Genomic DNA, 27,356 nt, shown 5'->3' on the forward strand with positions numbered 1-27,356 from the left:
CCATTACTCCTCAAGGATATAATTTCATACTGGAGACCTACAACAACTACTGTATGTGGATTGTACATATTGTCGACTGCAACATAAATCACCATGGCTGGGTTGAAAGCCAGAACAAAGCAAACTCCAAACAAATTGGGTTCAGAATCTAGTTCAGAAAAGGGCATAAACCTGTTTTAATAGCTTTGCTGTCCCAAAGTTGCTTTTTCCAAGGGCAACTGGGCTTTCCCTTCCAGACGTTTCGCTTATCACCCAAGAAGCCTCTGACTAAATGTTAGAATGGAAGAAGCTTCTTGAAAAAGCACTTTTGGGACAACTGTTGACCTGGATAACTGAGTCTCCATAGATGTATCACTTTGCTGCGATCACACACCTAGAAAATTATTGAAGCCCAACATTTTGGGAAATCCTGTGTACTATAAAAGATTATAGTACATTTAAAAAAAAAGGTTTATAGCCCATATTTTATTCAGGAGTGGAAAATAATATCTATTTATATTTATCCACTTATCCATCCATCCATCTATCGTCTGTCTGTCTGTCTGTCTGTCTGTCTGTCTATCTGTCTATCTATCTATCTATCTATCTATCTATCTATCTATCTATCTATCTATCTAAATATCCTTGTCTGGCTGTCTATGTATTCATCCATCCATCTTCCCACAACAGCCCTGTAAAGGTTGGGTTGAGAGAGTGACTGGTTCAAATTCAGACTGGGAATTTCTGTGGCCATGAGGGAACCTGATTCTGGGTCTCCCCAGTGTCCCTCCATCATTTAAAAATTGAACAGCTCTTGGTGCTGAACTTGGTGGTTTGCTTGCAGTCGTTTCATGACCCAACTAGGTGACCTCACCAGTACCACCAGGCAGAATGGGGTTTGTTTGCTGCCCCACCATCAACTGCTGATGTTACCTAGCTGGGTCCCGAAACGTCCACAAACCACCCCTCACCAAGCTCAGAGAGCATGCGCAGACTCTCCGTCTCCCTCATCCTTCAAAGGACTCGCCTCCCTCGCAGGCCGCCTTCCGTTGCCATGGTGACCACAGCGGCGCAGCCGGGCGCTTCGGATTGGCTGGCTCGGAGACCCCGACGTGGCCGCGTCGCGTCATGTGATCGACTGTCATGGCGGCGCCGCTGCGGCTGAGTCGCGGCGTGGGTCGGCTTTGGCGGGCGCTGCAGGCGCCGCCGCTCCGTCGATCGCCGCCTCGGAGGGCCGGTTCCAGCGGCGCCAGGAGCCGCCTGTACGAGCACGCGCGGGAAGGGTGGGCGTCGTGGCCGCGGCTGGACGTGGCCGGGCTGAGCGAGCGGCTGAGCGAGGCCGAGCGGGACGTGGAGGCGCGCAAAGGGCCTCTCAAGGCGCTGGACCTGCGCGAGATCGTAAGCGGAGGGTGGAGGGGGTGGAGGTCGCTTGGCTTGGCTGAAGGGGCCGCGGAGGTGGGCGCTGGGATTTCGGCTTCGGGCACCGCCTGGCTTTCCCTCCCAGGGGTTGCTTCAAAGGCGCCCTGGGTCCTCCCTCTCTCGCCCGCCTTTATCCAGAGAGATCGGTCTTCTTCAACCTGATACAAATATAGAATAGAAGAGTTGGAAGGGACCTTGGAGGTCTTCTAGTCCAACCCCCTGCCCAGGCAGGAAACCCTACACCACTTGAGGCAGATGGTTGTCCAACATCTTCTTAAAAACTTCCAGTGTTGGAGCATTCACAACTTCTGGTGGCAAGTCGTTCCACTGATTCATTGTTCTCACTCTCAGGAAATTTCTCCTTAGTTCTAGGTTGCTTGTCTCCTTGATTAGTTTCCACCCATTGCTTATTGTCCTACCCTCAGGTGCTTTGGAGAATAGCTTGACTCCCTCTTCTTTGGGGCAGTCCCTGAGATATTGGAAGACTGTTATCATGTCTCCCCTAGTCCTTCTTTTCATTAAACTAGACATATCCAGTTCCTGCATCCGTTCTTCCTATGTTTTAGCCTCCAGTCCCCTCTTTCTCTGCACTCTTTCTAGAGTCTCCACATCTTTTTTACATCATGGGGACCAAAACCTCTACAGCTTTAAGATATGTGGACTTCAACTCCCAGAATCCCCCAAGCCTTGAATTAAAAGCAATTGAATCGTACCATGTGATAAGGAAGCATTTTAAAGTGCTTTTTTAAAAAAATCTGGAGGTTCAGAAATAGGGTTGTTGATTCACTTCTTACATGTAAATTTAGTTAGAGGCTACAGACTTAACCTCCCGTTGCTTCTGATTTAGCAGAACTGTGGTGCGGTGAAAGAGGATATTCATACCATTGTGTCTCCTTTTGACTGATCTGGTTTAATCCTTGCTGGACTGTTGTAATTTTCTTTCTTCCTGGATCCTAACCATCAGGTTACTGCTTGGGAGAGACTGAATCAGGTTCAAGAGGAGATTGCAAAACTCACAGCAGAAAAAAAGAGAGTGAGGACAGAAGTGTACAATTTTACGGTAAGTGTCCGTGATCACTCTGGAATAACCCCTGAATTTACTGTAGGAAAATACATTAACGAATTAATAAGCTTCTATGTCGGGCCACTTCTCTTCAATAACTTGTTGGGGTTTTTTTGACTGAATTATGATTGCTGGGGACTTTTCATTAAAAAAAAAAGCTGGAAAGGATTGAATCAATGCTTCAGATAGTTTATCTCAAATTTTGGAATGTTAATTGATTGCTTTTCATAGTTGTAGAATAGACAAAAATAGCTTCACGTCCTTGGTTGATAGTTAATTATTCACAATCATTACATTGGTTTGTTTTATGAATAACTGTCCTGTTTTCTTCTTTGTAGAAAAGCCATGATGACAGTACTTTACAGACGGTAAGGAAATTTCTTTTTTTCTTTTTACAGCTATCTTAATCATTTCAATCCAGGGCATTAAACATAGAATTAGCATTTGCTTGATTTACTTTGCTTGGTCTTTGTTCGGTTCACTTCTGAAGCACGTGATGCCCAGATCCTGGAGTTGCCCTCAAACCAATGGAAGTTATGCCTTTTTGCCAGAAAAGGTGCCTGCTGACCCACACCACAGGTTCCCCCGTGTCTGTCCATAAGGACAACAATCCTTCTGGACCTAATTTGATTACTATAATTGATTAAATGCATATGCCACCCATCTCCCAAAATTTCTGGGCGGTTACAGATAAAAAGCGTTAGAAACAAAGGGAGAAAATACAACGATAAAAATGGAAAGCACCCAAAGATGCTTTTTCAAGAGGCAACTGGCTTTTCTTTGAAGACGTTTTGCTCCTGATCCAAGAAGCTTCTTGGATGGGAAATGAAAGTCCAGTTGCCTCTTGAAAAAGCACCTTTGGGACAACCATGACCTGGATGATGGAGAATCTCCATAGATACTTTCTGCTTTCTTCTGTGAATTCTTCAACATCTTTTCCCCTCTTTCATTCTTCCACCAGCTCCCTGTTTACAACGCCTTGGTGAAAGAGGGGAGAGAAATCCGTTTTCGCCTTAATGCCTTGCGTCAGGAGGAGGTTGAGTTGCAAGAAAAATACTATCTGCATGCCCTAAAGCTGCCCAACAGGATTCACCCTGATGTGGTAAGGAGCGTGAAATAGAGAAGTAAATTTTAGTATGCCTAGGACTCTTGTCAGGCACGGAAGATCAGGTCCAATTAAACTGATTTATTGCTAAAAAGCCAATACAGGTAGTCCTCGGCTTACAACCATTTGTTTTGTGACTGCAGTTACAGTGGCACTGAAAAACATGACTTAACAACCGTTTTTCACACTTTCATACCAATGCAGTATCTCCGTAGTCACATGATTGAATGTTTGGTAACTGGTTTATATTTATGACGGTTGCAATATCCCGGGATCAGGTGATTCCCATTTGCAATCTTGGGACAAGCAACCTTGGGGCAAGCAAATTAACAACTGTGTTATTAATTTTAAGAACTGCAATGATTCCCTTAACTCTGACAGGGAAGGTCACATAATGGGGCAAAACTCATTTAAGAAATGTCTCACTTAGCAACAGAAATTTTGGGCTTAATTGTGATCATAAGTCAATGATTACCTGTACACAGGAATCTTCTCAACTAACTTCCTGGGATTCAAGGGGGGAGGGTTGTTGGACTAAGTTTCCTTTCTAACTATGTAGGAATTCTAGGCTGATTCCTCTTTTCACTCCGCCCCCAGCTTCTGCCACTCCTTCTATAAGCTCCTATGAGTGAGGCGGCCCAAATTTCCTGAACCTTTACTATAAAATTCTTGCAGAGTCCTCTTGCTTTGGATTCACTTAGCTTAGTCCTGGTGTTTTTCATCTTGAGTTGGACAGAAAGAATATTCGATGCTGTGTCTTCACCTCTTCTCTTTTCTTCCCGTAGCAATTTGAAGATGAGAACGAACCCAGGGTAGTAGAGATCATTGGCGAAAAACCAGGTGAGGAGACCATTGAGATACAGAACCCATTGAAAAGGTTTTAGTGCCCATTTACAGCCAAAAATAATACTTGACAGCTAACGCAACACTAATACTTCAAAATATAATGCCTTTTGCTTCTTTGCTTTGTTTCGGAAACAGAATTTGATTTCAAGGTAAAAGGACACCTAGAAATTGGAGAAAACCTGGATATTATAAGGCAAAGGTTAGTATGAAAAATTGTAATATTCCAAATTGTAGGATTAAAACTCATTCCACTCCAGTATATTCCAGCTAATCTGCTAAATAGAAATTTGAGAATACTGTAGAATAGGCGGAGTTGAATTTTTTCTTAATCAGACTGAAATAAGAGGTGGTGTTTGTTTAATGACCATTTAATGAAATAAGCAGAGAGTGCAATATGCTAGGTCAGTTATGGATATTGTAGGAGAGACAATTTGGACTGTGGTGGTTAAAAAAAATCAGAAATCTGGTAGCAGCATTTGTGCCTAATGTATTTGATTAAAAGGCAGAAGCTTTGGTGAGCTGTAGCTCATAAGAATTTAAAACCAAACTTAATAAAATTGGCTTTCATAAAAGGCTCTACCAGAATCCTTCTGATTTATGTCAGAAGGTGACATAAGTGAGATCATTTTCCAGAAAAATCTGTACAGTTTGTGTTCACAACTAGCTATGCTGGAACATGGCTAAGGGTATGAGAATTTCCAATGCTCGGAACCTGAAGAGACAAACAGATGGCTTGATTTAAATATTACCCATATTACCCAAAAGAGAAGGGAAGGCTGCAAATTAATTTGGCTGCACCCTTAGGAATCTCTTGAACATAAAACCTGAGCTGTTCCTATTGGGTATCTTACCAGAGAAATTTAGTAAAGAAAATATATATTTGATTATACATGTCATAACTGCAACAAGGATAGTACTTGCGCAAAGATGGAAATCAGAGAAACTCCCTAAAGAGGGAGAAGTAAATAAGAAAATATTGGATTGTGCAGGAATGAATAGATTGACGTTGACAATTAAAAAAAGAGAAGAATCGGAATACTTTTAAGATATGGGGGCAATTTTATCATTGGTTAGAGAAGAGATATATATAGGATAGATAAATGTATTAAATGTGGGAGAAATGTTGCAATAAATGAAATGATAATATCAATATATGATAAATATTGGAGTAAGAAGAAGACACAAAAGATGTATTCAGATGATACACTGAATGATTATGTATTGTATGTTTGTCTATAAAATAATTTTTTTAAAAAAAAAAAACCACTTATTTCTACCTCCTCTTCTCCGTAGACGCTTATCACATATTTCTGGTTTACGATCGTACTACCTCCGTGGGGCAGGTGCTTTGCTTGAGCGAGCCCTGGTGCAGTTCACTTTCTCCAAGCTGATCCAAAAGGTATGGAATTCTTGGGCATCTAATTCTTGATGTCTATGGAGATTCTCGGTCCTTCAGGTGATGGTTATTCCAAAGTTGCCTTTTTTTCAAGGGGCAACTGGACTTCCTTGAAGCCGCTTCTCAGATGAGAAGCGAAATGCCTTCAAAGGAAAATGAAGCCCAGTTGCCTCTTGAAAATAAAAAAGCACCTTTGGGATCTAATTCTTGAGTGTAAATCATTGTTGTTTAAACTTGACACCTCTTTTAAGAGGTATGGTGGACTTCATCTCCCAGAATTCCACAGCCAGCCATGCTGTTGTGTAGATTGTACCCCAAAGTTCATCGCAAAAAATTCAGAATGATCGGCAAACGCTCCACAATGCTGATTTTCTGTCTCCTTTGCATTAAGAGCAAACTAAAAATGGGGTTTTTTACAGGCATTGGGGCATGAGGCATTCCTGCAGTCCTTAACAACCATTTCTTTTATCTTCAGGGTTTCATTCCTATGACCGTCCCAGATTTGGTTAAAGGAGCCGTGTTTGTGAGTATCCCTCTGTTTTGTTCCATTGCATCCAGTTTTGGCTAATGAAGGTGTCTATGGGGCTGAATGCATTGCTTAGCTTCTATGGGGTCCTTGGTGCTCTGTGGTCTTAGTTTTCTTGCAGATGTTACATTACCCAACTAGGTAACCTCATCAGTACTAGAAGGGAGGGAGAGTTGTGGGATGGAAGAGAAGAGGGGAGGAGGAGGACTGCGGGGTCCTTGGTGCTCTCTGAGCATGGAGGTTTTCTTGTAGACGTCTTATCACCCAACTAGGTAATATCATCAGTGTCTTCTGTTTATCAGGAAGGCTGTGGCATGTTACCTGAAGTCCACTCCTCCCTGGTGTATAGCATAGACCCTTCCCAGTTTGAGGATCTGAACTTGGCGGGAACATCTGAAGTTGGCATTGCAGGTATGGTTGAAACAGGGAAGTCTTCCAGCCTCCAGTGAAGGATGAATTTGGGGGCCACATCAGTGCTTGAAGGGAGAGGGGTGTGTGGAGTGGAGGAGGAGGGGGGAGGAGGAGGACTGTGGGGGTCCCTGGTGCTCTCTGAGCTTGGTTGTTTTCCTTGCAGATGTTTCATGACCCAGCTAGGTAACAAGATCAGTGCTAGAAGGGTTTGCTCTCTGTTTATATACAAGTGGCTTCCCCTGTCAGTGTGGCTGGGAATGTTCTTGGTGGTTCCTTGATTAAGCTGTTGTTTACTCTTGGACTATTTGATTCCTCGTCTTCTGGCACTGATGATGTTCCCTAGTTGGGTCCTGAAACGTCTGAAAGAAAACTCAATCTCAAGAGTCCACCAAATATAATTTGCCCCCGAGCTACAAATATTCTCTTCTATCAGTCCCATTTTTTCCCCCTTTCTTTCTGGTTTTGGCTTCTCCAGGTTATTTTGCCGACCATGCTGTAGCTTTGAAGGATATGCCCGTCAGGTGAGTTGCTTTTGTACTTGCTGTGCATTCACACCTTCGGAATTGCCTTTCTAGCTGGCTAGATTTCCCAGGGTTTTTTTTTTTTTTTTAACTTCCAACAGATTTTTGTGGGGCGGGTGGGTGGGAAGGCCCGAGAATCTGCACCACCCGGCATGATTCATCATCCTTTTTCTCTTGGCCAGGATAGTATGTTCCAGCACCTGCTACCGAGCAGAAACCGAAACCGGGAAAGAACCGTGGGGACTCTATCGGGTGCACCAGTTCACCAAGGTGAGGCTGGTTGGACTCAGTTTTGTCCACGCTCGCCTTCAAGGGCCAGGTCTGCAGACGGAGAGAGAAAGGATACAGCGCACCTGCGGTTCTGCAAGTGCCACAAACAAAGGCAGCTTTGCTGGATGCAGGCTGGCGTATTTCAGCTGCTGGATGCCGGCGTGGGTTCAGCTGTGCCTGGAGAAAAATCAAAATCGTGGTGGAAGGGAGGGAGCTCAAGTGTTGAGCAAAGAAATACAGGCAGTCCTTGACTTACAACAGTTCATTTAGTGACCACTCGAAGTTAGAACGGCACTGAAAAAAGGGACTTAGAGACCATTTTTCACACTTAGGACCGTTGCCGCATTCTCAGGGTTGTGTGATCAAAATTCAGACGCCTGGCCACCGACTTGTATTTATGACGGTAGCAGCGTCCTGGGGTCACGAGATCTCCTCTTGCAACCTTCTGACAAGCCAAGTCAATGGGGAAGTCGGATTCACTTAACAACCGTGTCACTAAATGAGCAGCTGCAGTGATTCACTTAATAACGAAGGGAAGACAGGGCTAAAATGGGGCAGAACTCACTGAACTCTCACTTAGCAACAGACATTTTGGGCTCAATTGTGGTTGTAGCTTACGACCACAATAACATAACGTTAGTGATAATAACAATAACATAACATTAGTGACAAATCAGTGGAGGATTATGTTTCTCAGAACAAAACAAGTGCAAAATAAGACACAGCCAATTTTACCTTGGCTGGAGTATTCCGTTTTTGCTGCCAAGTTGGGCCTGTTTCAGATTATTATTATTATTATTTTTCCTCTCCAAAAATGAAGTGGTTCTTGAAAAGTTAGATTGCCTGGGAAATTCTGGGAATTGGAGTCCACCCATCTTAAAGTTGGCAAGTTTGGAAAACATCGAGTGAGGTCACCCTTTTCTCTTCTCCTCCTTGCATTCGCCCAGGTGGAAATGTTTGGGGTGACCGCCAACGAGACGGGTCTCGAAAGCAATGCGTTGATGGAGGAATTTCTCGCCCTGCAGAAAGAGATTTTCCTGGAGCTGGGATTGCACTACAAGTAAGGAACGTGGTGGACGTGGTAGCAGTTGCAGGATCTGTGCTAGCCTCTTCTGGGTGGCTGGGATTGAGAAACACCAATACGGGAGAAATATCTACACAGCGAAGTAGCCACAGAGTTTTATTACACAGGCAGTCCTCGAATTACCACCATTCGTTTAGTGACCGTTCCAAGTTACAACGGCAGTGAAAAAAGTGACTTACGACCGTTTTTCACACAACCGTTGCAGCACCCCCAGAGTCACGTGATCAAAATCTGGGCGCTTGGCAGCTGACTCATATTTACGACGGGTTGCAGTGTCCCAGGGTCACTGGTCCTTCGGGCAAGCCAAATCAGCGGGGGAATAAGATTCACTTCACAGTCGTGTTACTGACACAACAACTTCAGTGTTTCACTTAACAAGCGGGGCGAAAGAGGTCTTAAAATGGTTGTAAACCTCACTTGAGAGCTGTCCTGTTTAGCGGCATAAATTGTGGGCCCAATTGTGGTCGTAAATCGAGGACTACCTGTATCCCGTGGAGGAGTTCACTGTAAACCCCGTTTCCCCATCCAAAGAGCCAAATGAGTCAAGATGGCGCCTCCCCCAAACAGACTTCAGGATTTCGCTGTTCCTGTTTGTGGCTGCTGGGCTTCACTCTGACCAGCCTCTCTTCTTTGTGGCAGAGTTCTAGATATGCCCCCACACGAACTGGGCCTGTCTGCCTTCAGGAAATTTGACATTGAGGCCTGGATGCCCGGACGGAACCAGTATGGAGAGGTGAGGTGGGGGGGGGTCTGAAGACCTGGGTTTTTGGGCGTGGGGTTCGCGCTAAGGGTTGGCAAAAAGCAAAATCAAGATGGCCGGTGCAAAGGTTTGATTGACCTACCTGTGGATGCCTCCCTGGTTTGGTAGTGTCCAAGCTGGAATGTTTGCTGGTGCTCAGGTGTTCACAGCTCATTGATCTGTCCCCGTCCCCACACACACACACACAGCCAGTCGAGGGTTAAGGAAACACTTTGGAATGCACCCAGTTCTTATCTCCAACTTGGCAGCGATAGACACACCGTCTGCCAAGTTACTTTATTTTCACAAATAGACAGATAAGATACGAACGTTCAAGAAAGTCCAAGCAGAAATAATATTCCTCCCAGCAGTTCCGGACGAGGCTTTAGTGACTCCAAGGTTTTGCTTTGTTCGTCACAAGGATCCTTTGACCACTACCCTCTATTATATAGTCTCTGGGGTGTGGTCCAGTGACTCAGTTCTAATCCCTAGCACGCCTCCCAAGCTGCTGCAAACGTTTATCACGCCTTCAGAGGCGTGCGTCCAGGAATGATGTTTCATTATCACTTTGACTCGAATCAGCTGTTTCCTCTCCCTCAGCCGGCACTTGAAACAATGCCAGAGGGGAGGGGCCTGGAGAGGGAGGCCTGGCTGACTCCTCTTCCTCATGCTCGGAGCTTTCTTCCTCCGATGGGACAGGCTCAGAGGGCGGGGCCACAACACTCATGAGTTCTCTCCAGGGAACTCGCTTGTCTTGTTCCGAGTGAGGAATTCACCATCTCTGGAGTCATCTGCTGGATTAAATCAAGGCCCACTTTTTTTTAATAGAATGAATGAATGGGCTGGAAGGTACCTCGGAGGTCTTCTAGTCCAGCCCTCTGCTCAAGCAGGAGAACCTATCCCATTCCAGACAAGTGGCTGTCCACTCTCTTCTTAAAAACCTCCAGTGAGGAAGCACCCACAACTTCTGGTGGCAAGCTGTTCCACTGGTTAATTGTCCTCCCTGTTAGGAAGTTTCTCCTTCATTTTTCCAGGTTGTTTCTCTCTTTGATTAGTTTCCATCCATTGTTTCTTGTCCTGCCTTCTGGTGCTTTGGAGAATAATTTGACCTCCTCTTATTTGGGGCAGCCAGCCCCTCACGTATTTCAGACCAAACTTTTTTCTTTCTCCATTCTTGTTTCTTCATTTTGGTTAAAAGCAAAGGGGAGGGAGGTATTACTCTCTCTATCCTGCAGCTCCAACTGAGAATATTGGAAAGGATCTGGGAGGTTATCTAGCCCAACCCCTGGCTCAAGCAAGAAACCACTTCAGACAAATCGTTGTCCAATCTCTTCTTAAAAACCTCCACCGTTGGAGCACCCACAACCATCTGCCAAAAAATAAGCCTTCATTATGATCCCAGCCTTAGAAACAAGCAATAAAATCCCTCCTGAACACTTCTGGATTATACGGGACAGCCCCTGTTCTCGTTCCTGGACCACACCAATACAACTTCTTGGCTACGTCAGTGTGTTTCTTCTTATTACTTTTATTTATTAATTAAATTTATAGGGTGCCCATCTCACCGTCGAGCAACTCGGGGTGCTTTGTAACCTCATAAAAGAGCAATGTAAAAGATTGAGAATGTTTATTTATTTATTTATTTATTTATTTATTATATTTCTATACCGCCTTTCTCCCGTAGGACTCAAGGCGGTGTACAGTCAAGAAAAATATAGACACACAAACATCATAAAATTGCTAATTAAAATTATTACTTAGTTTGGTCAATTAAATAAAACCCAGAATTGGATAACATTTAAAAGAAAAATAGAAAAAAATTAGATAAGAAAGAACTGAGACATAAATAAGAATGTTTATAATGGCTCATGTTTTTTTTATTTTTTAAAATTTTTAAAATTTGATTTATATGCCGCCCTTCTCCGGAGACTCAGGGCGGCTTACAATGCGCTAAGCAATAGCCTTCATCCTTTTGTATATTTATACAAAGTCAGCTTATTGCCCCCACAAACTGGGTCCTCAATTTACCTACCTTAGAAAGGATGGAAGGCTGAGTCGACCTTGAGCCTGGCGAGATTCGAACCTGCAGTAATTGCAGGCAGCTGAATGTTAATAACGGGCTATTATTCTGCTGCGCCACCAGGCTCCAAGAAAAGAATTCTAATTCTGCCTAAATCAAGATGGAGGTGGAATTGTTTCTTTTCGGTTTGCCCATCGTCTTCCTGGCCCTCATCCTCTTTTTCTTTCATTCTTCCCTCCCTCTCTAGATCTCCAGCGTCTCTAATTGCACCGATTACCAGACACGGCGGCTGAACATCATGTACTATGACGAGAAAGAGCAGCTCAGCTTCGCACATACCGTAAGCTCGGTCCGGGGAGACCCTGGGGCGGAGGGGAGATGTCTCGAGAATAAAAAAGGTGGAGGGGGGTGGGCTGCAGAGGGAGAAAGCACCCACCTGATTCCTTTTCTCCCTCTGGGCAATCTTGGGGCTGGGGGCTTGGTGTGTACGGCCTCCAAACATTCACGACCCCTCTTGTGCCTTTGCAGGTTAACGGAACGGCTTGTGCAATTCCCCGGATGCTCATTGCCATCCTGGAGTCCAACCAACTCAAGGTTTGTTAAATGGGGGGGGGGTGGGGGGTGTTTCCTTTGCATAGGCTCCAGAATACGGCAGCCTTGCGCAAGCTGGAGTCCTCCGGGTGCATTGGAAAAAAAGAGCCTTGGTGGTGCAGCGGACTAAGTGCTGTTATGTAGCACTTAGCTGCCAGCTGCCTGCAATTAGTGCGAGTTCAAATCTCACCAGGCTCAAGGTTGACTCAGCCTTCCATCCTTCCAAGGTAGGTAAAATGAGGATACAGTTTGTGGGGGCAATAAGCTGACCTTGTAGAAACACCGCTTATGGGGGGCCAAAAGCCCTACTAAGCAGGTATATACAAAAGAATGAAGGCTATTGCTATAAGTGCATTGTAAGATGCCCTGAGTCTTCGGAGAAGGGCGGCATATAAATTGAACTAATAAATAATAATAAATAAACTACGACCCCCAGAATTCCTAGCCAGCAAGGGAGGATAGATGCTTGTGGGGGGGAAAATAGGGAGGACATTAGCACCCACTTCCTCTGGTCCTAGCCTTCTCCAATGTAGATGACCCACTGCCAGGGTGCAGAGCAAATAGCCCAGCTGATTGGGGGAATGCTGGGAGTTCTAGTCCAAATGTGCTTGGAAGGCACCAGCTTGGGGGTGGGAAGCTGTTATACCCATCTTAATGAATTCTGATTTTCTTTGGCCCTTGAAGTCCAATTCTGAGTTGCAGGAACAAGTCAGGCTGAAACTGCCAAAGTCAACCTCACTCTGTAAATCAAATAAATATTTGCATCCATACTGTAAATAAAATGGGAAGAGATGGTCCTTGACGTGCAACCATTCATTTAGCGATAGTTTGAAGTTGCAACGGCACTGGGAATAGTGATTTGTGACCAGTCCTCACACTTAACGACCAGTGCAGCAGTATCTCCCTGGTTCATACAATCAAGATTTGGGTGCTCGATACCCCGAATTTTGTATTTATGACATCCTTTGGGGGAGGGGGGGGTCTCATACAATCGCCATTTGCACCCTTCCCAGCTGGCTTCCAACAAGCAGAGTCATTGGGGGGGGGGAAGTCAGATTTGCTTAACGACCATGTGATTCACTTAACAACCGCGGTGGTTTGCTTAACAGTGTGTCACGAAAGGTACATCGGAGCGCGACTCACTTAAAAAAGGTCTTGCTCGGCAATGGGAATTCAAGCTCCGTTTGCGGTCGTAAGTTGAGGACTGTGAGGAATGATGCACAGGTGATAATAATCCTTTTCTGCTTTTGTCCCCACCTTCTCCTTCGCCCAGGACGGCAGCGTTCGGATCCCGGCGGTCCTGCAGCCTCTGATGGGCGCCGAGGTCATCCATAAACCCAGCCACACCCCGCTAAAATACATCGGTCCCAACCAGGCCAAGAAAGGGAAGAAACCAATCTTGGAGAAGCCCTGGAAAACTTAGAAGGAGCGAGGACCGTCCGTTAGGGGCCGGAATACCGCTGCGAAACGGGGCAGCCCCTCCTCAACAGCAAAAGTGCCACTTCTACCTCCGACTGGCAGCTGGAGAGGGCTCCGATGTGGCGCGTTGCATCGGCTTCCCCTGCAGAAGTCACAAATGGAGAAAGACGTTTTCTTGCGCTGTTATATTCTGGGGTGGTGCCTTGCTGGGTGGCATCGGGCCGTAGAGGGAGACCCCTGTTCTCCTGTCTGGGGTCTTCCAGAGATGATCCACCACCAACCCAACCAGCAGGGCCTCTTTCCAACGGAGGCATCTCCTCTCCTACACAAGAGGGGCCTCGGTACCCTTCGGCCAAGCCTCTCTTGTTCCTCTCTGAAGGATGGAGACGTATTTTCAAGACTGGGGGAGGTCCCTGCGTGGGGAGCAGAACACTTATTTCAGACTCTAGTCTCTTCCTCTTGAATCCTGCACCCTTCTAATGTTTCGTCCTTTACTCTTTCTGTCCCTTGAAATTCTTTTTGGAAACAGCCTGCATCTCAAATCCCAACCGGGCTAACTTGACCTGGAAGGAGAGGACTAGAAATAGTAAATAAATAAAGAATTGGGGTGATCTTTTCAATGGCTTCCTTTGCAGCCTTGACGGAAAAAATCTGGTACCATCTGCATCCTTTCAAAAACGAGCTGTCCCTGCGTTGGGGATGAGCCCCCTGGGTTTTCTCCCACCCCCCTCCTCCAGGGCAGGGATAAAGACCCGTTTTGGGGGAGCCACCATCTGTTGTGGGGGGGTGCTACCCTGTTCTGCAACTTCAGCTGTTGCGCACTCTCTTGAGTGAGTTCCGCCTGACAGCTGTGGTCCTCTGGCACAACACGTTGGTTGCACGCTATGGTGCTCCATGCGTGACTTCAGAACAAAGGGCCTGTGACAAAAGGAAGATCAACAGGTGCAGCTGGTCAAGGGAGAGGGAGCAGGCTGCCATGGAAACCACTCTTCTAAGAAGCTTGTCTGGAGCAAAAGGGAGTTGTAGCTTAACAACAATAATTGGGCCAGTAAATGCAACTTTATGGATGCTTGGAGGCAGTGGTGAAATTCAATTTTTTTTTTACCACCGGTTCTGTGGGTGTGGCTTGGTGGGCATGGCAGGGGAAGGATACTGCAAAATCCCCATTCCCACCCCACTCGGGGGCCAGCCAGAGGTGGTATTTGCCAGTTCTCCAAACTACTCAAAATTTCCGTTACCGGTTCTCCAGAACCTGTCAGAATCTGCTGGATTTCATCCCTGCTTGTAGGTATATAGTCACCCAAAGGGCAGAGGGGCTGGCTCATTAGTTCACATAAGGGGTGGTTGTGCTTTGGGTGTAGAACAACTTTATGGGAGGGGAAACTGGGAGACCAGTTTGGTCTAGTTGTTAAGGTACCAGGTTGAAACTAGGAGATGGTGAGTTCTAGTCCTGCCTTAGCTGGCTCAGTGGGTGACTGGCAATCACCAGGAGACTGAGTTCTAGTCCCATCTTAGAAATCAAAACCAGTTGGCTGAGTTTGGGCCAATCACCAGGAGACAGTGAGTTCTAGTCCTGCCTGAGGCATGAAAGCTGGCTGGGTGACTTTGGGCCAATCAGATTCAGCCCAACCCATTTCACAGGGTGATTGTGGGAAATAGGAGGATTGAGTTCTGGTTATGTGCACCGCCTTCAGTTAATTTAACAAAAGCAGGATAAGAATAGGGTGCTGAGTTTTCATGAAAAGGCTCTTATGTCATTCAAGGAAATGGGAAGTTTGTTTTTAATTGCACCTGCCCTTCCTTTTCCGTGCTGAGTTTCCGTTTTGACCATCCCCTTAATCGCCATTGGCTGTTCTTTGCTTGGCCGTATTATTCTCTATGGGAAAGTAGGACAGGGGCATCTTTAAAATATATATATATATATATATATATATATATATATATATATATATATATATATACAGTATATATATATATATGTGCAAACAAGTTCATTTGTGCCTAATGTCATAATCAATTTCTCAGATGACAGAAACGTGTCTCCCAATTGTGTCACCCAACGCCAAGTTGTGTTACTTCAATCCTGAGTATCCAAAGATTTGCTGAATGTCTGTCATGTTGGGTGGTCCTTCTGGGTGCTAATTGAGGGTGGCAATGCCTCCTTGAATTTCAAGGAGTGTCCAAGCTTGGCAACTTTAAAACTTGTGGACTTCAACTCCCAGAATCCCCCAGAAGTAAATGGCTGGCTGGGGAATTCTGGGAATTGAAGTCCAACCATCTTAACCTTGCCAAGGTTGGACATCCATGATTTAGAGTCAGAAACAAAAAACTGGGTGATTTAAGTTTCTGGCTCTAAATCAGGGATGTCCAACCTTGGCAACTTTAAGACTTATGGACTTCAACTCCCAGAATTCCCTAACCAGCCATGCTCTTCCCCTGTGCTGGCTGGGGAATTCTGGGAGTTGAAGTCCATAAGCCTTCAAAGTTGCCAAATTGGACACCCCTGCTTTAGTGCCACTAACCTATTTCAAACATTATGCGCTTAAGATGCATTGCAAGCTTGGGATGCCTTTAATTCTGAAAACGTTGCCCCCCACCCGTTTCCTGCTCCCCTCCCCCCTGGTTCAAATCCTTCCTCCTCCCCTCCCTCACACTTCTAGGGTTGCATAAAACGATCCCCTCCCCTCTTTCCAGCCGGAGGTACCACCAACCTGCCTTGCAGGCAATGCTAAATCGTGCACGAATTCTCTAACCCACTGGAAAGGGAGATTGATTGATTGATTTTTCAAAAAGGGGTGTGTGTGTGTGTGTCTCATTAGCACCAGTATAAAGAGACCCTCTCCTCCCCCAGCCCCTCAACCTTCTGTTTTTAGGAGCAGGTGACATCACTTCCTTCCCAGCCTCCTCCTTAGCATTCCCCCCGCCCCTTTCTCCAAAGTCTACGATGCGACTCTGTTCAGTTCCACATGCAAAGAGAAGTCCTTCAGGCTTCCTCATCCAAGGACGTTCGCCCGGTTGCTGCAAGAGCTCCCTTTGCGTGGGGTTTCCCCCCCCCACCCACTCCCCCTTTTACTCCTTTCTGTGATCTCCTTTCCTTCTCCCACCCTAACCCACCGCCCCAAGAAGGACGAGAGAAGCAGCTTTGCTGGGGATTTTTGAGCGATGGTTCGTCTGGAAGCCTCGCTTCTGCTCCTTTGCCTCTGCCAAGGTAAGTCCCGTGCGTGGTTTCCATCCCTTCCTTTCCCCTTCCAGCCCCGTCCGCTCTCCATTCCCCGAGAAAGACGCGAGTGGAACGACCCCTCCAAAGTTTTTTTTTTTTAATTTTTTAATATCTTCTGATCGTGCTCCATTAAGCACTTAAGCAGCCTCCTTTGCCAGCTCACCGGCGGGGTTTTTTCTTGAACTTCAAATGCAGATCCGGCCAAGGAGCTTGATGATAACAGTAACAGAAAGTTGATAGGGACCTTGGAGGTCATCTAGTCCAACCCCTGCTTACTCAGGAGACCTGTACTGGGGATTCGAACCGCCGAACTGTCGACCTTTCTGATCGGACAAGCTCAGTGTTGGGACGTAGAATCTGGGTTTTGTAACCATGTCCCCGGGAGTCTTTCCTGCTGGTTCCCCCCCCCCACTTCTACCTACACAGGAAAGGCATGGTTTTTGCCCGAAGGTAGCAAAACCGGAGGGGGGGAAAGGCTGCTTCTCAGAAGGGATGGCCCGTTCCTTCTTTGGAGATCTCAAATGTTTTTTTGTCCTTGAAGGAAAAGAATCTGACTTGCGAATGTATTCTAGCGAAATAAAAGAGTGGGATGAGACCCCCTGCTCCAAGCAGGAGACCCTATGCCGTTTCAGACCAATGGTTGCCCAATCTCTCTTTAGAAACCTTCTGTTAGAGTTAAAATATGCCTTATTTCAGTTTTCTTTCTCAATCTGTTACCTTCCCACTACGGGGCTGTAAGCCTTAGAATCATAAAGCTGGGAGGGGCCGTGGAGGTCTTCTAGTCCAGCCCTCTGGCCAAGAGAGCCTTCTCTTTACCTGCCCAGATACTGCTGGGACCAATAGGAGTTTGAGTCCGCTCTACTTAGAACAGCAGGATATTGGAGAAGGCTGGCCCGGTCGTTTGCTGCTTTCATTCCAATGAAACCCATCAACCTAGTAATCCTGCACAGCTTTGAAACTAGGAGTTGATTATCATCTCTATCAGCTTCTTTTAAACCAGTGTTTCTCAACCTTGGTAGCTTGAAGATGGGTGGACTTCAACTCCCAGAATCCCCCAGCCAGCAGCGCTGGCTGGGGGATTCTGGGAGTTGAAGTCCACCCATCTTCAAGCTTCCAAGGTTGAGAAACACTGTTTTAAACCTTTCTGCCGGAGTGACCCTCAACCTCTCTCAACCTCCTCCTTGAAGGCGGCTCCCTCTTCCCCAGTTGCATTTTTTTTTAAAAAAATGCTTTTTTTTTCAAACTCCCCCTCCCCCCCTTCCCGTTCCTTTTGTTCCCTCTCTTTCGATGGCTCTTTTCCCAAAATCCGCCTCCTTTCTGCAATGCCATGCGGAGTCTATGACAAGACCAAGCTGTTATACTGGTAGTAGAGTTGATTTATCTTTATTTATTTATTGCCCCTGTTCCGCTAAATAAAGCAACTATTGCTTTGGATTCGGGGGTTCGTCCCGATGAAGGCAGAGTCATGGTTAGGCCAGCGCTGCGCCAGTCGTGGTCTTCGGAACTTGGATGGGATTCCAACTCGGAATTTCAGCACCCTGGAGAGCGGCGCCTTTTGGTCCCAAGGAGGCTGAAACTTAAAATCCTGTTTTTTCCCCCTATCTAGGCATTTTTTTTTTTAAAAAAAGCACACTCAGCCCTCCTCTTTTCCATTCCTGAAATACTTGGATGGTGTGAATGGGCTCCCTGCCTGGGTTTTTGGCAACAGACTGGCTGCATTTTGTAGTTTGAAAGTTGGCCAAAAGGCTTGATGGATTTCTTGGGCAATGCAGTGTACCAGTTAGTTGTAATGGGAGACGGGTTGATGTGATGATGTACAGCAGTGGTTCTCAACCTGTGGGTCATGACCCCTTTGGGGGTCGCCTAAGACCATCAGAAAACACATATTTTCAATGGTTTTAGGAATAATTTTATGGTTGGGGGTCACCACAACATGAGGAACTGTATTAAAGGGTTCCGGCATTAGGAAGGTTGAGAACCACTGATGTACAGCTTATTGGTGTGCACCCATGGCTCTTCGATAGCCGGCATTCCATCCCGGTTATAAAGTGGGTTTTTTTTTTAGGCTAAATCAGGATTTCTAGGGAGCAGATCCATTTCTAAATAAAACAATCGGGGAATTGTTCCTTTGTGTCTTTAGTTTTTAGGAGCTGCTACGGTCTAAAAGGAAAGCGTTTTGCTAGCATATCATAATCAGTGGAAAGGATGACCTAGTTTTATAATGCCCTATTGGTGACATTTAAATCATAAGGGAAATTAATTTTGCATTTTCAGGGGTTTTTTTTTTCCTGATGCGTCCAGTGTGCCTTCCCAAAAGCGGATGTGCTGCCCCGATATTACTTTTTAATTAAAAAAAAGTAATTCATAAATAAATGGTTTCCTGGCAGAGGCTGATTGCCCAGTTTCTGTCTTCTCTATCCTTGTTTTAAATCACTGTTGTCAACCTCGGTGGCTTTATAATAGGTGGACTTCGGCTCTCAGAATTCCCCAGCTAGCATGCCTGGACTTCAGCTCCCAGAATTCCCCAGCTAGCATGCCTGGACTTCAACTCCCAGAATTCCCCAGCTAGCATGCCTGGACTTCAGCTCCCAGAATTCCCCAGCTAGCATACCTGGACTTCAACTCCCAGAATTCCCTAGCAAATCTAAAGTTGCGAGTACAGAGTTGAAAAAGATCAGGGAAGTGACTCCACACCAAGCAGATATTGTATTTAAGGTAAAGGTTCCCCTCGCACATATGTGCTAGTCGTTCCCGACTCTAGGGGGCGGTGTTCATCTCCGTTTCAAAGCCGAAGAGCCAGCGCTGTCCGAAGACGTCTCCGTGGTCATGTGGCCGGCATGACTCAACACCAAAGGCGCATGGAACACTGTTACCTTCCCACCAAAGGTGGTCCCTATTTTTCTACTTGCATTTTTTACCTGCTTTCGAACTGCTAGGTTGGCAGAAGCTGGGACAAGTCACGGGAGCTCACCCCATGACGCGGCACTCGGGATTCGAACCGCTGAACTGTCGACCTTTCGATCGACAAGCTCAGCATCTTGGCCACTGAGCCACCGCATCCCTATACTGTACTTATATTCCTCTAATTTGGCAGCCGGTCTATAAGAGCTGAGATGCCGAGAGGATATTTAGGAGGCAGCAGTGCCCGAGTTTCTTATCCAGGTCAAGATTGGGCTCCTAAATGAAGGAGGGCATCCAAAATAAAAATAAAAATAAATTCCAATCTCATGCAAACCCGTAAAGAGCAGGAACCAGCAACACAACATGTTTAGAAGAGAACAGAGTTAATTGGGGTGGGATGGGGGGGGGGAGTGGATGGGGAGGGAGAGAGGGAGCTGTTTCCTTCCTGTACATGATTGATGTTTTCTCTTCATTCTGGGTTATTTTTTTTGGAATTGTTGTTGTGCAGTCTCTAGCATTATGTAAGTCTTATGTAAGTAAAACTGGCACACCTGAAAAACTTAAGTCCTTCTCTTTCTGCCTTCCTAAGCTGTTAAGAGTCTCAGCTCTCTGTGCCAGAGGGGAGGGGTAGAAACCCCCCCCCCAGATGATGAACCCCATAATGACAGACTTCTTTGCAACAGCCCTCCCCCCACCCGTTAGTTATCAATGGTCCTTTTTACAGAATAACAGAACAACAGACTTGGAAGGGATCTTGGAGGTCTTCTAGTCCAACCCCGTGACTTATTTTAAAAAGCAACAGTGGGTTTGGTAAAGAGGACATTAAGAGGGTCTGGGGAGAGTTATTTATTCGGATCGTAAGCTGGCCACAGTCACGGGACAGCGTGAGAGTGGCAGTGCGTCGATTTAAGAAGTAAATAATAAAATTTAAACATATTCACTGTTATTCCGACCGGAAAGCAGCTTTGCCTGCCCTCTGCTGATATCTGCTTGAATAGCAGCTCGGTGTCCCCCAATGAAACAGCCGAAAGGCTTTTCTTGAATGGAGATATACAAATAAGGAAGATTTCATCCAGGGAGGTCTAAGCTTGGCCACTTTTAAGACCTCTGGACTTCAACCCCCAGAATTCCTCAGCCTGCCTGCGGAATAGCATGGCTGGATGGGGAATTCTGAGAGCTGATGGTCCACACAGGTCTTAAAAGTTGCCAAAGTTGAACGACCCTGGTTTAATCAGTCTCATTTCTTCTGGGCTTTTTAGCTTGGGAAGGGAGATCAGAAAATAAAAGGGAGAAGGGAAGGCAAGAAGGGGGAAGGGGGAGCAGGGAGGGGGAAGGGAAGAGGAAAAGGAAGGAAGGAAGGAGTACAGGGAGAGAGGATGAGGAGGGGAGGGGAGGGGAAGGAAGAGAGGAAAAGGGAGGAAAGGAGTGGAGGGAAGAAAGGAAAAGGGGGAGAGGAGAGGAAGGAAGGGAAGAGAGGAGAAGGGAGGAAAGAGGAGGAGAGGGGAAGGAAGAGAGGAGGAGGAGAGGATGGGAGAGAGAAGGGAAAGGAAGGGAAGGGAAAGGAAGAGAAGAGAAGAGAAGAGAAGAGAAGAGAGAAGAGAAGAGAAGAGAAGAGAAGAGAAGAGAAGAGAAGAGAAGAGAAGAGAAGAGAAGAGAAGAGAAGAGAAGAGAAGAGAAGAGAAGGCATCTCAAAGTGGAGATGGAGGGAGATAGTTCCCAGGCGGAGGAACATCCTGCTTTAAATAAGAACCTGCTTTGGTTTTCTTGAACTATGAGAGCTCAAAAGAAAAACGGACGGTCAATTTTTGGCGAAGTGATTCAGCACAAAATGAACCTGGCTTAACAACTGAAGCCTGCCACCGAATCACAGCGGAGATCCTTTAAAAGCCCCCGAACAGCTGTCTCTTCCCTCACCCAACAGATGCCAATCTGCGCTCTTGCCCAATTCAAAGGGGGGGGGAAACGAGAAGAGAAACAAAGACTGCAATATCTGGACAGGATGAAGACGCCATAAACCTCGGTTTCCCTCCATCAGGGCTGGCGAGAGTTTGGAGCTGTGATGCCCTGCAACCCGGACACGATTCGCTTTCCAGAAATTAAGCCACTTCAAGCCTGCTTTTTATTGTGTCTTTTCAAAGGAGGGCACGTCAGAGAAAGCAATTTTGCCTGCCTTCTCTTATGAAAAGCTATTCCCATTGACTGGGGGGGTTACACAATACATCGAAAAGAGGAATAGAATCAAGATCAGGGTTGATACCACTTTATAATGCCTTGGTAAGGCCACACTTGGGATACAGCATCCAGTTTTGGTTGCCACGATATTAAAAAAAAGATGTTGAGATTCTGGAAAGAGTGCAGGGAAGAGCAACAAAGAGGATTAGGGAACTGGAGGCTCAAATATATGAAGAACGGTTGCAGGAACTGGGTCTGTCTAGTTTAATGAAAAGAAGGACTAGGGGAGACATGACAGCAGTGTTCCAATATCTCAGGGGCTGCCCCAAAGAAGAGGGAGTCAAGCTATTCTGCAAAGCACCAGAAGGCAGGAGAAGAAGCAACGGATGGAAACGAATCAAGAAGAGAAGCAACCTAGAACTAAGGAGAAATTTCCTGAAAGTAAGAACAATTAATCAGTGGAACAACTTGCCTCCAGAGGTTGTGGGTGCTCCAACATGGAAAGTTTTAAAGAAGAGATTGAGTAGCCATTTGTCTCAAATGGTGGAGGATTTCCTGCCCGAGCAGGGGGTTGGATTAGAAGACCCCCAAAGTCCCTTCCAAGTCTTGTTATTCTGTTCTGTTCTTTTATCCACATCAACTAGATTAGAAAGCGCCAAGTCCCACCTCTGCTCTTTTATTCCCATGTCACAGAAAGGAAAGTCGGATTAATATTGGACCGGTCATAAATGCAAAGCCTAGCAGGCTAACCAAGCACTGTGTTTTGCTGCTGAAATTTAGGCCTGTTTGAATATTTGGCAAGCTATGATGCTTTCTCTCTTTTTTTCCCCCCCAGCATTTTCGCTGCCTGTACCTACTCAGGTGTCCAAGGACGATGAAACGGTAAAGGAAAGGGGAAGGGAGGGAGAGTGAAGGCTCTATAGGTAGTCCTCGGCTTATAACCGAGGACTACCTGTATATTGAGCCAAAATTTCTGTTGTTAAGTGAGACACTTTTTGTGACTTTTGCCCCATTTTATGTCTTTTCTTGCCACATTGCCTAAGGGAATCCCTGCAATGGTTGAATGAGCAACAGGATTGTTCAGTGAATCTGGGTTCCCCATGGGAAAGAGAACCTCAAAATAGCTTCCACGCCTAACTTCCTGTCTTCTTCTGATTTTCTGGCCAGGTGATTAAATGCATCTCGGAAATCTTAGCAGACACCCTGTCCAGATCCAGCCCAATGCCGGTGACCAGTGACTGCATGAAGATCCTGAGAGAGGGTAAGTGGAGATTTGGGCTTCCTCCTCCTCCTCCTCCTCCTCCTCCTCCTCCTCCTCCTCCTCCTCCTGTCCACAAATGTCACTTCCTTCTAGCACTGATGATGTTACTTAGCTGGGTAGTGAAGCATCTGCAAGAAAACCACCAAGCTCAGGGAGCTCCAAGGACCCCATAGTCCTCCTCCTCCCCCCCCACTCCCTTCTAATGCTGATAATGTTACCTAGCTGGGTCGTGAAATGTCTGCAAGAAAACCACCGAGTTCAGAAAGCACCGAGGACCCAACAGTCGTCCTCTTCCTCTTCCTCCTCCTCTCTGCAAACCCCAGGGAGGCTCACAGGAGACGGTCCCTATTTTCTTGGGTGGTAAAGGAGACGGGGGGGACAATTGTAGCTTCAGACTTACAAGATTCTCTAGCGTTAGAGAAGAGCCGTGGTGGCGCAGTGGTTAGAATACAGGCTAATTCTGCCGACTGCCAAGGGTTCAATTCTGACTAGCTCGAGATTGACTCGGCCTTCCAAGGTCGGTAAAGTTGCACCCAGGTTGTTGGGGGCCAGATTCTGACTCTGTAAACCGCTTAGAGAGGGCTGTAAAGCACTGTAAAGCGGTATAGAAGTCCAAGTGCTATTGCTAGTACAGCAAAGTAGAATTTGCTCATCTGGGTTTACCCCACGAGGTGTCAATCCTGCAAATCTAAGGGCGATGCAATCTCTTATCTGTCTGTCCTCTTTGTCCTGTCTCCCAAGCTCTTTCCCACATTCCATAACCTCAACCCTGCACCCTGCCAGTTTCTTGCATTATGCGCAAGCAACACCTGCATGTGTTACTCTGGGAGCGTTAACACGAGTTCCATTTCAGACGAGAGAGTCCTGACGATGCTCCATCATCGGCATCTGCTGACGGAGTTGGAGGAACTCGCCCATCAAGGTAAGCAACTCCATTCCTGAGTTCGGTTCCTTGCGAGGTGGAGATGGAGGGTAAGGGGGCCCTTTTAGGGTGCTATCTTGGGCCCACTCATGCCTGGGTGTATCGAGGAGGGGGACTCAGGAGCTGCACTCTGGACCAGTATCTTTCTCCTGGAAAAGAACTCACTGGAAGATCTGTTTTTCTTCTGGAAAAGTATCCACTGGATGTTTTGGGTTCACTTGTGGTCGTAAGTTGAGGACTACCTGTATTGTATTGAATTGAATGCTTTATTTGTCCAAGTGTGATTAGTCACACAAGGAATTTGTCTCAGGGAACATGCAAAGCAACAGATAATCATCATCATATTAATAATAACAATAGGAAGAAATAATAAAGAAGATAAGGATAAATAATACTACTACAGCCATACTACGTGGGTAAGCATACAAAGACGTTAGACAGCACTGTGAGAATTACAGAATTCAGAATCAGCAGAATGACGGCACGAGCGAAAGAGTTGTGGGTTTTTTTTACTTTTAACGTTTACTTTTTCTTCTTCAATGTCTTCCATTCCGTTTCCAGAAAATACAAAGCATCTCCTGGCCCAGGAAACGGACCACAGTTCTCGGGAAGGAAAGCAAAAAGGAGAACTCAAGAAGAGGGAGGAGCCTGCCCAACAGAAGGAAGCTGCCCCGGAGAAGAGGGAAGAGCACGCTGGCAAAAAGAAAGAAGAGAAGAAGGAGGAAGAGGAGAAAAAGGAGGAAGAGGAGAAGAAGAAGGAAGAGGAGAAGGAGGTGACAAAGAAGGATGAGAAAAGTAAAGACCCAAAGGAGAACACTGAGGTCTCTCAAGAGGCTTTGAAGGAACGGGAGGAAGAGGAAGAGGAGGAGGAGGAGGAGGAGGAAGGAGATATAAAGAAGAGGACCTCCTCAGAGACGTGGCACTCCAAGGAATATTTTGGCCACGTCAAGAAAAGAGGTTCTAGGCCGCCCAAAATCAGAAAGGGAATGCATCAGGGAGACGAAGAAAGCCAGGAGGGGCAGGAAATGGGCAAGAGACGCTTTAGGATGGATGAGGAAGAGGGAGATGACACCTCAGAAGAAGAGGAGAAGAAGAAATACCATCCTGGAGGGCACAGCGATGATGAGAAGTGGGAGGGAGAAGAGAGGAGATCGGCCGTGGCCAAGAGGGTGGCGGAGAAGGCCAGCGACGAGGAGACCTCACAGTTTGAAGAGGAAGAACAAGAGAAGGGTCTTAAAAGCTCCAAGTCCAAGGCCCACCTCCATAAAGGGTGGAAGCCGTGGCAGGAAGAAGAGGAGGAGGAAGAAAAGGAGAACCACAACAAGGCGAGATACGGCCACCGCCATCCATCGGTGGACTTGGACCTCAAGATGAGATATTGGAAGGATCAGGCGGATCTGAGGGGCAGACACCACACTCCTGAGGAGGAAGAGGGGGAGGAGGAAGAAAAGCATGCCAGGCAGAGGAAGGTTGGTATCAAGGCAGAGTCACTTTGGGGACCTATCAGCTGGTTTGGTTTAAAAAAAAAAAAAAGGAAAGAAGGAAGAAGGGGGAATAAAACAGAAAAATAAAAGGAGCTGGGAAGATCCTAAATGAAGATTTAGGCTTCTAAAAAGTGTTTCTCCTAAATATGGATACTTTAGGATAGGGGTGTCCGGCCTTGGTGATTTTAAGACTTGTGGACTTCAACTCCCAGAATTCCCCAGCCAGCCATGCTGGCTGGGGAATTCTGGGAGTTGAAGCCCACCCATCTTAAAGTTCAATGGCATGATAGCGAAGGAATTCTGGGAGTTGAAGTCCACCCATCTTGAAGTTCAATGGCATGATAGCGAGGGAATTCTGGGAGTTGAAGTCCACCCATCTTGAAGTTCAATAACTTACTGGCTGGGGAATTCTGGGAGTTGAAGTCCAGAAGTTGTAAAATCACCAAGGTTGGTCACCCCTGCTTTAGGAGCCAATGGTCAGAACTCCTTTCACCACGATTGTGGTTCGCTTCATAACTATGGCCAAAATGCTCATAAATTCCGGTCCCCATTCCGGCCGTACGTTGAGGACTACCTCTATCCTGAGTTTGTCTTCTTCAAAGGTTGTGTACAATGCCCTTCGCCCTCTTAAAAACATATTTCCTCAATTTTGGAAATGGCGGGGCAGCCTTAAATTTCTCGGCCCGTGGACATCCCGGCTGGGGAATTGTGGGAGATGAAGTCCACGCATCTGAGGATGGAGAAGACTTCTATCAGACACATGCGGGAGAGTTCCCTTTTGTTTTTTTTAACTGATTTTTTTCTTGCGTGTTGCTTTTTCCTTCAGGCTCCGGAAGTGGAGAAACTGGAAGAGATTGAGCGGGAGTTGAAGTGGGCTGCTGACAAGCTAGAAGAACTGAAGAAGGGTTAAATCCTGCTGTTGCCTCAGGAGCTGGGGAGGGTAGGAGAAATCCCAGCTATCAAGTCGCCTTCTATCAGCCCCCCCTTCCTCCTTTCTCTCTGACCCTTGTATTCAGCTTGGCTTTAGACTGTTAAACTAAGTTTTCCCTTGCTTACAATGATCGTCAAGAAGAGAATATTTGTAGCTCAGGGTTACTGAACGGTGGAATCCCGGGCCTTTTCTGAGCTTGGTGGTTTTCTTGCAGACATTTCGGGACCCAACTAGGGAACATCATCAGTGCTAGAAGGGAGTAGGGTATGTGGAGAGGAAGAGGACGTTTGCAGACGTTTCATTACCCAGCTAGGTAACATCTTCAGTACTAGAAGGGAATGGGATTTTGCTCTCTCTTTGTATACAAGTGGTTTGCCCTGTCAGTGTTGGTGGTTTCTTGTGAGTTCCTTGGCGCTCTTTGAGCTTGGGGGTTTTCTTGCAGATGTTTCAGGACCCATCTAGGTAACGTCAACAGTGCAGAAGGGAGGAGGGGTTTGCTCTCTTGATATTTCCTTGATAAGCTTAAAGGAATTTGGTGGGAGGAACTACCAACTCAGACAATTAACTACAGTCTAACCAAAGAATGACCAAAGACACTCCCAAGACTGAGAAGACAAGCCACTTGTATATAAACAGATAGCAAACACCATTCCCTTCCAGAACTGATGACACTATCTAGTTGGGTCATGAAATGTCTGTAAGAAAACCAAACTCAGAAAGCGCCAAGGAACGCAGTCCTCCTCCTCCTCTCCACGCACCCCACTCCCTTTTTGCACTGATGTTACCTAGTTGGGTCATAAGAAAGCAAGAAAGCATCAGAGAGCATCAAGGACCCCAACAAATATCCACCTGACTCGCGTTTTGTCACAAAACAGGGAGTCCCTTACTTCCCAGGTAAAGGACTCAATCTGGCTACAGAAAACTGTTTTCCCACTGACCACCGTCCTCAGATCTCCGCTTGCTACTGCCAGGATAGCTTTGATCGCCTCCTAAAAGCTTAGTGCTACACATGTATTTTATTATGAATTTTCGACTACAAAGTCTTTAAATGGCTGGGGGACAAGTTCGCATTACTA

The 27,356-nt window shown here is 46.3% G+C and overlaps 2 protein-coding genes across 2 annotated transcripts; both read left to right on the top strand.

Moving 5' to 3' along the window:
• The first annotated feature begins 1,122 nt into the window (after positions 1-1,122).
• Positions 1,123-13,991, top strand: SARS2 (seryl-tRNA synthetase 2, mitochondrial). Its single transcript, XM_070949440.1, has 16 exons — positions 1,123-1,377; positions 2,363-2,458; positions 2,800-2,829; positions 3,423-3,563; positions 4,352-4,406; positions 4,548-4,611; positions 5,706-5,811; positions 6,284-6,331; positions 6,637-6,745; positions 7,221-7,266; positions 7,449-7,536; positions 8,484-8,596; positions 9,260-9,353; positions 11,627-11,719; positions 11,908-11,973; positions 13,244-13,991. Exons 1-16 carry the CDS (start codon positions 1,123-1,125, stop codon positions 13,391-13,393), a joined length of 1,554 nt encoding a protein of 517 aa, XP_070805541.1. The 3' UTR covers positions 13,394-13,991.
• A 2,560-nt stretch (positions 13,992-16,551) lies between these two features.
• On the top strand, positions 16,552-27,023 carry LOC139321317 (chromogranin-A-like). Its single transcript, XM_070949988.1, has 6 exons — positions 16,552-16,597; positions 22,518-22,564; positions 22,850-22,943; positions 23,797-23,865; positions 24,427-25,334; positions 26,176-27,023. The coding sequence occupies exons 1-6, from the start codon at positions 16,552-16,554 to the stop codon at positions 26,257-26,259; spliced, it is 1,248 nt and encodes a 415-aa protein (XP_070806089.1). The 3' UTR covers positions 26,260-27,023.
• Positions 27,024-27,356: the final 333 nt, after the last annotated feature.

This window comes from Pituophis catenifer, unplaced genomic scaffold (assembly GCF_029215685.1).
Source record: "Pituophis catenifer annectens isolate HBS135680 unplaced genomic scaffold, rPitCat1.0.hap2 SCAF_9, whole genome shotgun sequence".
NCBI lineage: Eukaryota > Metazoa > Chordata > Lepidosauria > Squamata > Colubridae > Pituophis > Pituophis catenifer.

What these genes read in the sequence shown, in the direction of transcription:
- SARS2 (XM_070949440.1), top strand. Translation starts at nt 1,123, where the DNA reads ATGGCGGCGCCGCTGCGGCTGAGTCGCGGCGTGGGTCGGCTTTGGCGG. An exon ending in GATCATTGGCGAAAAACCAG is followed by an intron (nt 4,407 to 4,547) that starts GTGAGGAGACCA and finishes TTTCGGAAACAG; the next exon opens with AATTTGATTTCAAGGTAAAA. An exon ending in TGGAGTCCAACCAACTCAAG is followed by an intron (nt 11,974 to 13,243) that starts GTTTGTTAAATG and finishes TCCTTCGCCCAG; the next exon opens with GACGGCAGCGTTCGGATCCC.
- LOC139321317 (XM_070949988.1), top strand. Translation starts at nt 16,552, where the DNA reads ATGGTTCGTCTGGAAGCCTCGCTTCTGCTCCTTTGCCTCTGCCAAG. An exon ending in GCTCCTTTGCCTCTGCCAAG is followed by an intron (nt 16,598 to 22,517) that starts GTAAGTCCCGTG and finishes TTTCCCCCCCAG; the next exon opens with CATTTTCGCTGCCTGTACCT. An exon ending in TGTCCAAGGACGATGAAACG is followed by an intron (nt 22,565 to 22,849) that starts GTAAAGGAAAGG and finishes TTTTCTGGCCAG; the next exon opens with GTGATTAAATGCATCTCGGA.